The 10691-nt window shown below is 42.5% G+C and overlaps 2 protein-coding genes across 3 annotated transcripts in view; one reads left to right on the forward strand and one right to left on the reverse strand.

The window, feature by feature from the left end:
* The first annotated feature begins 4048 nt into the window (after positions 1-4048).
* gad3 (glutamate decarboxylase 3) overlaps positions 4049-10691 on the forward strand; it is a 58931-nt gene continuing 52288 nt past the window's right edge. Inside the window, exon 1 of one of the 2 annotated variants that reach the window (XM_083525815.1) lies at positions 4049-4499. The gene's annotated coding sequence lies outside the window, so the exon portion shown is untranslated. The remainder of the gene's footprint in view (positions 4500-10691) is intronic. The other variant, XM_083525814.1, reaches the window with a different exon arrangement.
* Positions 6762-10684, reverse strand: mc4r (melanocortin 4 receptor). Its single transcript, XM_083526041.1, has 2 exons — positions 8358-10684; positions 6762-8319 (listed from the first exon to the last, which is right to left on the reverse strand). Exon 1 carries the CDS (start codon positions 10113-10115, stop codon positions 9099-9101), a length of 1017 nt encoding a protein of 338 aa, XP_083382167.1. The 5' UTR covers positions 10116-10684; the 3' UTR covers positions 6762-8319; positions 8358-9098.

Genomic DNA, 10691 nt, shown 5'->3' on the forward strand with positions numbered 1-10691 from the left:
CAGAGCAACTGAGCATTTGAGGGGTGAGAAGTGGCAGCCTGGTGGTGCTGGGATTTTTACACAGAGGCCACACCCCCTCTTTTTTTAATAGGGACTAAAACAGAGGCCACACCCCCTCCTTTTTTAATTGGGACTAAAACAGAGGCCACACCCTCTCCTTTTTAAATGTGGATTAAAACACATAGGCCACACCCCCTCTTTTAATAAGGAATAAAGCACAGGCCACGCCCTCATCCACCTTCAGTTTGGACTGAATCCCTCCACTAAAACACAAAACTTAAACATTTGCTTGAAATATTTCATTGTCACCAAATCCACACAGAACTCCACATGGTTTTTTTGTAAATGTTCTGCACATGCTCATCAACACCCAATTTATTGTGTTTATTTGGGATATTCAATCAGGAAGTCTGTTTGTGTTGCTCGTCTCCACGTGTCACGGAGTCCGTCGACGTCTTTCTGCTGTGCTTTTGATTGGTTTACGTGAGCTGAAATGTTCTCCACGTAACCAAAACCCTGATTTATTTTTGATCTTTTATATCTTACACCATGCTGGAGGCCTTAATCTGAACGTGTCCACAGTGCTACATGTGCTGATTTTAGGTGTGTGTGTGTGTGTGTGTGTGTGTGTGTGTGTGATGTTCAAGTGAAGACAAAGTTATGTTACGTCCTGTTGCTTAGCAACTTCATGGCTCAGGGGTGTGATGCATCTGGAACATCACGACCAGGGGAACAGCATTTTTCTTTTTATGCATCTAGATGTTTGCTGGCAACTTTGACACTGACTTTCACTGAATTAACTTTCCTGTTACTGAAACAAGTCCAATCCATGGAAGTTCCACTCAGAAATTCCACACACTCGGTGCTTCATTCCGAGGAATTTAATGAATATTGTAACTACAGGAGCTGAAATTCCAGCAAAAATGTCACATGATTGTGTTACTATTGCAAATCATCTGCCCTTTTGCATTCGAGTGGTTTTCATCAGCTCTTATCACAGGCTCATTTTGGAGCAGTAAAATGAATGGCGTTTGGTTTGGTGGATATCTGATAAACACGTGGCACGACGTCAGCGAAAAGAACGTGCGCTCACTCACCTGGTGGATCTGCTGTCCAGACACCTCGTGGAGGTGATTACGTGATGATCTACTCTGAGAGTAAAACATATTACAGAAAGAAAAACATGAAGTGTGTGTAGGAACAAGGTGAGAGAAGAAAAGGAAAATATATAGAAGAAGAGAGGACAAGAAGGAAAGAAAGAAAGAAAGACTTGTTCTATTACATTTCAGAATCAGGATCTTAAAGGATCTTTCAGCGTGGCGTATCAGTACAGCTGTGCTAACAGCTGGATAAAATTGCAAACAGTAAACATGATTTTGCGGCAGGTTTCAGACTCTCCGTATCTCCCGGGTCAGGTTCTGTGATGATACGCTGCAGTGTCGCTTCACACCAGCTTTGCGCTGGACAGTTTTGCTTCATCAGTTTCTCTTCCTCTTTAATGGCGGATTAGAACAGCGGGGTTTAGCTCCGAGCGTATCATGTGCGTAAGAGGCTGAGCGTGTTTGCAATGAATGCCAATGATGCACATGCAGGCTGCTGATAAAGACCTGGAACACTCCATCCTCAGCGCACACCGAGACGGACGCGCTCTAATGGATGAATTTTATTCAAATCCTGCTCACTTATGTGCTGTAATTAATTGCGTGAAGCGGACGGAGGGGTCGCTCTCAGATACGCGAGCTGCTCAATATCATCTCAGCCCAACCTCTGTGTTATCTTTACTCACATTACACTCTCTCTCTCTCTCTCTCTCTCTCTCTCTCTCTCTCTCTCTCTCTCTCTCTCTCTCTCTCTTTCTTTTGTCTGTGTTCTCGAATGCTGAAGAAGTAAAAGGAGGAAATTCTGAATGTAATCACAGTGGAGGAGGTGTAGAAATATCCAAGCGATTACATAACGGCTCCCAAAGCTTCAAAACAGTCCGTGTCATGCAGATAGAGGAAACTAATCATCGAGTCTTCTACATCTTCCTCTATCAAACCCACTACCTGCATGTCTTCCTTCACCACCTCCATAAACCTCCTCCTTGATCTTCCTCTTTTCCTCCTTCCTGGTGTCTCCATCCTCAACATTCTCCTACTGATATACCCCATGTCCCTCCTCTGCACATGTCCAAACCATCTCAATCTCACCTCCCACCAACGTCCTACATGCACTGTCCCTCTAATAAACTCATCTCAATCCTGTCCATCGTCGTCACTCCCAACGAACATCTCAACATCTTCAGCTCTGCTACCTCCAGCTCCACCTCCTGTCTTTTACTCAATGCCACTGTCTCTAATCCATACAACATCTCAGGTCTCACCACAGTCCAATAAACTTTCCCTTTCACTCTCACAGATACTCTTCTATCACAAATCACTCCTGCTATCACTCTTCTCCACCCACTCCACCCTGCCTGCACTCTTTTCTTCACTTCTCTAACACACTCTCCATTACTTTACACTGTTGACCCCAGGTACCTGAACTCCTCCACCTTCTCCACCTCTTCTCCATGCAACCGCATCACTCCACTGCCCTCTCTCTCATTCACACACATGTACTCTGTCTTACTCCTACTGACTTTCATTCCCCTTCTCTCCAGCGTGTACCTCCACCTCTCCAGGCTCTTCTCAACCTGCTCACTACTCTCATCACAAATCACAATATCATCCACAAACATCATAGTCCAGGGAGACTCATGTCTGACCTCGTCCTTCAACCTGTCCATCACCACTGCAAACAGGAAAGGGCTTAGAGCCGATCCTTGATGCATTTCCACCTCCACCTCTCCAGGCTCTTCTCCACCTGCTCCCTACTCTCACCACAAATCACAATATCATCCACAAACATCATAGTCTGAGTGTTAAAAGTTTGGCTATTAATATTAGACATTATATATACAGCATTTATATAAGATTTGAATTTATTCGTCCCACAGTCGGGACATTTCTATATATTCATGTTTATGAGTTTTGAGTTTTTAATAATGAACATTGTCTCAAAGCAGCTTTACACAGATAATGTGGTGAAAAAAATGAAGATGTTCTTTATAAGTGTAAGTTTGTCTCTGATGAACAAGTCGGTGGAGACTGTGGTGAAGGAAAAACTCCCTGAGATGCAGAAGGAAGAAACCTTGAGAGGAACCAGACTCAAGAGGGAACCTCATCCTCATCTGGGTTCCACCGAATGTCTATTTATTACAGATAAACGATGTTGAGGAGCAGTGATGAAGATCGGAGCAAACTGTAGTCCTGAGTCAGTGTAGCAGACTGTTTACATTAACTACAGTCCAAATCCATCAATTCAATTTCTTAATATCTATTTTATCTTTGGGATTGTGACTGGATTTAAGAAATTAAATTGACTGATTTTCTGTGATTTTTGTCCCGGCTGTTTTATTTATTTATTTTAAACTGTGTGTATTTAATTGATAAACTGTTCTATATGTTTGTTTTTAGAATGTTGTGTACTAAATCTGTATTGTTTTTGGGAAGTCACGTTTTTTGGGAAGTCACGTTTTTGTAACCTTGTTACTTAACAACTTTTTTTAAAATTATTTTATTGTCCTGGGTGTTGACAGAACCTAGGTGGCGTAGTTGGGTTTCTCAAGCATTCTAAGCTGAGGGTTACACACACACACACACACACACACACACACACACACACACACACACACATATTTATATATATATATATATTATTACATTGTAGTAACTTTATTCTTTTCTTTCTAGTGAAGTTAATTTTAAACGCAGGAGAAAACATGAAAAAAAGAAGTAGAGACTGAAGTTACAGTTTAACCTTGACTTTTACAGAGCGTTGCACACCGAAGACTCATTTCTTAAATGCTAAATTTAGACATTTCTGTTTACAAAAACAATTCACTATATCAATAAAAAGAAGAAGTATGTATTGCTGAAATCTGAATATTTTTTGGTGCTAAATATAAAAGAGAAAATGAAAAGGGTTAAAACTGCATCATCATCAGCAGTGAAGATTAAACGAGAGCTGAAGGTCACATGACTTGAGTTTGTTGCCAGTTGATGATTGCAGCTCAGCTTGACCACCTTTTCCTGTTTTATTTCAACTTAGTTTTTTTCAATGCGTGCCATGTGTCAGAAAACCCACATCCTCATTTCGAGCTCTGTAGCGTGAGAGCAAGCGAGAACTCAAGATTTTGAGATCTTCAGTTTCTTGTTTGTTTTAGTAGGAAGCGAATCACGAGTCGTGTAATAAAGCGATTTTGAGCTGAATCTGAAAACTCTGGAGCGGAAGAGTGTTCCTGCGAAGTTCCTGCGAACCCGTCAGTGAAGTCTAAATCCAGGGCGTGTTACAGAACGATGAATTTGGACCACGTTTTCTCTACATAGAGCGTGAAGACTCCGTCTGTGTGCGTGTATATATATTTATATATATATATATATATATATATAATGTGTGCATAGAAGAAACCCAGGTATGTAGAGCATCCTTCCTTCTTTTTCTTCTTTCCTTCCTCACCCACTCACGGTCTCACGTCAGAGCTGCAGCATCTCCCTGCGAGAGCTGGTGATTCTCTCTCTGAGCACGCTGCAATCAGCCCTGTGTTGACAGAATGAGGTGCAGGTCAGAGTGTTTACGTGATCAGCTTGTAGAAAGATGCCTGGGGGGAAAACATGACCCAGACGCTTTGTCTGGGTCAAAATCCTCATTTTCTCATAAAGCTTTGTTTGGGTTTTTACTTATTTCAGACATTTTTTAAATTTTATCAGTAGCATTAGTTCAAGTGAAGGGAAAATTGCATGCTCCAGCATCCAAAGACGTCCGATAAAAATGTGTGTGTCCGACTTTGTATGAAGAACCGCGTATGGCTGGAGAATTCGGGTGTCTCAATACTTTTGGCCTTATAGTATATGTTATAGGAGATGTTAAATTCTGGATGCTGATTGGGCAGCGACTTTGACACTACCGTAGGTTTATGTTTTAATACATCATGGTTGTTATGGTAACGACTCGTTTCGCAGGGGCGTTTTTTTTAATATAATTTGGTTTCCGGGAAGGAGTCTCCAGTGTCAGCGCTTTGTAAGAGGAAGACGAATCGCAGTCCGGCGAGGGAATGAGTGTTTACAGGCACTTTAATGATTATACAGCTTTCTTCTTAATTCATTTAATGTGGCTGACGTTGTTACTATGGAAACGTAACCTGTAATGTATTCGAGTGAATGCATTAGCGCTAACCTGTGATTTGCAGCTGCGCAGGAGCTGCGTGTGACACGCCTCGGCTCCATGCAGAGCAACGCCGTGTCTGAAAACACGCTTTTTATTCTGATTAACTCCTACATGTTCATCTCCAAATGTCATTTCACACATCCTTTGATCTGTGTTTTTTTCCACGTGTGTGTGTGTGTGTGTGTGTGTGTGTGTGTGTGTGTGTGTGTGTGTGTGTGTGTGTGTGTGTGTGTGTGTGTGGGGCCTCGCTGCAGTATTTGTTAAGCGCTACCCCTGCCTGTAATGACCCCTCATCAAATCCAAGGTTTCAAACTCATCACACGCCATCAAATGAAAATAGAGCTTTTTAAGCCGGATGTTTCATTATTCCGATCCCCTCTTCACTCCCAGGTTCCACTCAGCTCCGCTCTTGTGCAGCTCGTACGCAGCGAGCTCATTCTCTGGGTCTGGACACATTAAAGGTCACAGTGCTCTACAGAAATAATGGAATCGTTCTGCTTGGAACCTGTGATCTACGCCTTTAGACTTCAGCAGCCAGACTGAAACCTGCCGTGTCTGTGTGAAGGGCAGGAATCAGGGTTTCATAATGTTCACAGCATCCTGGTTCTCCTACACGCCGTTTGTTCTTCTTCAACTGTGTAAAACAGCAGCAAAAAACAAACCGACTGAAAGTCACAGCCTTGAAGGTTAAATGTATAAATCCTACACAACAATCAGAGACAGTTCCATAAAAACCCCTGAGAAATACACCACCCTGAATGACACCTGTAATAACTTCAGAACTTTTCCAACAGTTTGAACAAGAAAGGAATTGTTTATCGAACACAATTTAAAAATAATACTGTTAGAAAAAGGTTCTTCAGAACTCTTAAAGTTTGGGTGTAGAAGTGTTTTCCTTTCAGAAACTGCTCCATGTAGAAGAATTTTCAGAGGATCCCTTAATTAAAGATCTTCTTAGAACCTCTAGAATAATTACGGGTGGTTTGGTTTTCACTTTGAGAGAGCAGTAAGATGATTGATGTGGAACGGAGATGGAGAAGGTCCAGGAGAAGGGATTCTTTTAGAATTTAAATGTTCTTTTCTCTCTGGTGGAACTCTTAAAGGTTGAATCTTGAACTCTTTACAAAAAACTTATTTGCCTCATCAAACATTTGAAGAAAAGCTTCTGCCCAGGAAGAAAAAATACCCCCCAAAAAAGTCTTCTGGAAGACCCAAGAGAAATAGTTCGATTTTCAGAACCTCTTTAGGTTGAACATTGTCATGTGTTATGCAGTGAGTAGAAACTACAGAGCTCCTGTGGCTCCAACCTGTGGAATAAAACGGTATTTGTAAGCAGAGGCTGGTGTTGCTGTGGTGTTTATCACCGTGTGGGTGTGCAGCAGTCATTCTCTGAAGGTCATCTAGAGGCCGTTCTGAAAATTGTTGAGGCAATGCACTGAGAGGGAAGATCAACAGGTCACCGCTGGCAGGAACCTCAGTAAGAACTTGTTAGTGAGTGAATAGCTGAAGGACAGTGTGTGTGTGTGTGTGTGTGTGTGTGTGTGTGTGTGTGTGTGTGTGTGTGTGTGTGTGTGTGAGAGAACTTTTGTTGTAGTATAGTGAGTGAGAGAGAACGTGGGTGGAGATAAAGAGGAAAAAAGAATAAACTCTGATATTCATTTGTAAATGTGGAACATCTTGTGAAAATTGTTCTTCCTGCAGTGATGTTGAACTCTGGGCTCTGATTGGTTGTGAGGTGTTGATTAGTTTCCCATAACAGCATCTCTGATTGTAGTGCACCTGCAGATCTCATGCTTATAAGAACACGCTCGTTCTGAATGTTTGTATGTTTGTAACAGGGCGTACAGAATGTCCCTCTGTTTTCTGGAGTCTTTTGAAACCCAGATTCGTGGCTGAACATTGAAGTGCAGATGTTTCTGGTCTTCAGGTTTCCATTAAAAAATTATTTTATATCCTTGTTTTAACAAAATGACACAAAACATCAAATTCAAGGTTTTATTTGGTAACAGTTTGTATGCAGGTTTTGGAAACTTCTGAAGGTCTTATTTGTGAGTGTTCTGGATCCTTGAGACAACCTGGGAATAAGGAACAAAATACAAAAATGTCTTCATGATCATGTTTAATGTTCGAGTCCCTGTTATACAGATGTTACTATAGAAAGATCATCACATTGCACATGTTCCCAACCCTGTGGACCTGTAGAACCTCTGGTCCTGCACTCAGACTGGATGTTAATTAGATTAGTTAATTAGATGATTAGCTGAATCAGGTGCAGGTAAAAACCACTGACACGTGAAGGACAGCAGGTTCTTAAGGACCAAGGTTTTGAAACATATGACATACATGATTGTTTCTATAGCAACAGTTTCAGCAACATGGTAGTGTTTTGATGTAACTGAGCCTGATTTTGGTGTCAACGTGGAGCTGGTGAAGAGACACGAATGGACTTTTTTGTAAAAAGAGATATTTATTTAACGCTTATGGAAGGAGTCTCCAGTCTCAGTGTTTCTTAACAGCTAGAGATGAAGTTCTCTGTTTTTTTGTTTTGTTTTGTTTTTTGTTCTAAAACATTAAATCGAACTAAATGGATAAAAAGTACACAATGTTTTTAAATGAATATTAAATAAAAAAGAAATTTCTGTTGTTCAATATTTATATTATAAAATCACTTTATTATTGTTTCAGCATCTGTTTGTAGAAAAGATCTTTAAGTCCTTCATGTACACTGTTTGGACAAAAGTTTGTGGACACCTGACCATAAGTTTGATATGTGCTCCCTTTTAAACATTCAATCCTCATTTGCTTTGATAATAATCTCCACTCTTCTGAGAAGATGTTCCAGTAGATCTTGTGGAGATGTTCCAGTAGACTCATTTATCCACAAGTGTGTTAGTAAAGTTAAGTACTGATGTAGGTGAGAAGGTGAGGAGGCTCCTGGGGTGCAGCGTTCACATTCATCCCAAAGTTGTTCAATAGGGCTGGAGCTTTACAGCAGGAGATCTACCAAATACTTTGAACCTATGGAAAGCAGATCTTCATGGAGCTGGCTTTGTGCACAGAGGCATCGTCATGCTGGAACTGGTTTGGGTCTCCTAGTTTGCTAAAGAAACACATATGGCTGGAAAACTCAGGTGTCCCAATACTTTTGTCCAGCTAGTGTAACAGCTGTAGAGATGTAGAAAGATCTGAAGGATGCTCCTGAACATTATCACCAGCTTCAATTCACATTTTTTGTGACTAAATGAACATAATGGATTATTTCTTCATGTGCATCTGCACCGGTTTGACAGCTAAAATGAAGCTCTAGAGATGTAGTCCAGGAAGTGATCAATATTGATTTATTTACATTTCTCCTGCGGCTTTCTGACACGGGTTTAACATGCGAACATCAGCCTGATGTGCAGAAATAAACACCAACTTCTACATATCACAGTTAGATAAAGCAATATCACAAAACAGCTTCCAGAGAATCACATTTATTTCACATCACCACACACGTCCTACATGAGAATACGTGAAGGAATATGAGCACGAATCACGCAGCAGAGCAGGGAGGAGTCTCCAGCCGTTATCGAGGCACTGAGATGGAGCTGGTTGTTCATCACCACGATCGATAGAATCGTTTCTAAATTCCTTGATTCCAGATGTTCCCTGCAGGATTGCATTGATTTTGTCTTTTCAGTCATGAGGGTATGTACGATTCTGTCCATCAGTGAACTGCAACCCTGCTATTGGTGATGATGAAAATTTAAGTCATCTGAAGCGGTTAATGATTTCAGGTCAACAAACAGCCGTGAACATTGAGCGAAACATCAGTGCCTTCAAAATGCAGCCACCAAAAAACATCATGGTTAATAGCTGTTAAGTCTTTCACTGAAGCCAATGCAACTCCAGCTGCAGCTCCATCCCGAAGCCCAGCCGCAGCAGATCTCCCTGAAGGTCTTCCTCATCTCCTGACTTCTGAAGGCGTAGATGAGTGGGTCTATCACCGAGTTACACATGATCAGAATCAGGTACATGTTGAAGTGAGACATGAAGCAGACACAGTATGGGTTCCTGGGGCAGGAGATCATGAGGATAAGATGGAGGAAGAATGGTGCCCAGCACACCACGAATACTCCGAGTAGGATGGTCAGCGTCACGGCGCCCTTCATGTTGGCCGCCTGCCACACCGGCCCGTTCCCCGGCAAGGCGGCGATGCGTTTCATGTGAAGCCGCGCCAAGAGGAACATGTGCACATAAAGTGAGGCCATGAGGGCCAGCATGGTGAAGAACATGCTAATAAGGCAGATGAGGACTGTAGCACTCTCTGAGTAGATGATAAAGAGCACGCCAGACGCTGAGCAGAAGCTCCAGATGCATACGATGATGAGCGCTGCCCGACGCTGGGTCATGATGTTGTGGTAGCGCAGGGCATAGAATATGGTGACATAGCGGTCCACAGCGATGGCCAGGAGACTCCAAATAGATGCCAGGAGAGAGCTGCAGATCATGGAGTCAAACACGTTGTCCATGCTTTTTACAATGTCTCCAGAGATGGTCAAGTTTCCGCTGGTGATCAGTGCCATCACGGCCGTTTCTGTCGCGTTTGATACGCTCACCAGGAGGTCAGCCACCGCCAGGCTGCAGATGAAGAAATACATGGGTGAATGGAAGTTCTTGTTTTTTATGATGGCTGCGATAACCAGGATGTTCTCCAAAAGGCTGACCAACCCCAGCGTGATGAAGACCTCGGTGGAGATCAGCAGCTGTTCGTAGCATCCGGATGCAGAGTTCCTTTCCCCGCCAGCGGCTTTGTTTCCAATCTGCACACCCAGGCTATGGTTCCGGTGGGCATGGTGCAGCCCGTGGTGCCCAGAGATGTTCATATCTGCAGGAGCTTTTCACCACAGTCTTTCCATCTTCATTTACATTTATTCTATGCCCAGAGTTTCTTTTATGTGTCCTCCTTCTCTATCTCCATTAAAGAGCTGCTTTTTTTTCATGCACTGAGGTTCTTGTAGCATCTTCGAGTTCACAGAAAGCTTTTATTTAACCCCCACACACCGTGTCCTCCTCATGCATGACGAGATGAGAGCAGCATGCGAACGATGAGCCGATGTGCAGATAAACGCAGAGAGCAGAAGAAGATGATGCAGGAGTCTAAGGCAGGAGGCATTTGCTCTCCGGAGCGTTCCTTTGGTAGAGTGACACTTTCCCTCTCTTTGCCCCTGTTCTGCACTGAGATCACCAACTCCTCCTCTATCTTCAGCGTCCAATCAGAGACCTCGCTACGGGGATGACCTGCACCAGCTTTTACACAGATAAATAAATAAATAAATAAACAAATCAATAGAGCAGATTTTAGACCAGAAATCTTCATCAACTTTTGTGATCAGATCTTTTTTTCCAGATATTTTTCCCTGCAGCAGAGAAAACGTTTCTCTCTCCCTCTCTCTCTCTCC

Source organism: Silurus aristotelis (assembly GCF_946808225.1).
Source record: "Silurus aristotelis genome assembly, chromosome: 22".
In the NCBI taxonomy this organism is placed as follows: Eukaryota; Metazoa; Chordata; class Actinopteri; order Siluriformes; family Siluridae; genus Silurus; species Silurus aristotelis.

Bases quoted from the DNA above. Each gene is read 5' to 3' on its own strand.
- mc4r (XM_083526041.1), bottom strand. From the start codon at position 10,115: ATGAACATCTCTGGGCACCACGGGCTGCACCATGCCCACCGGAACCAT.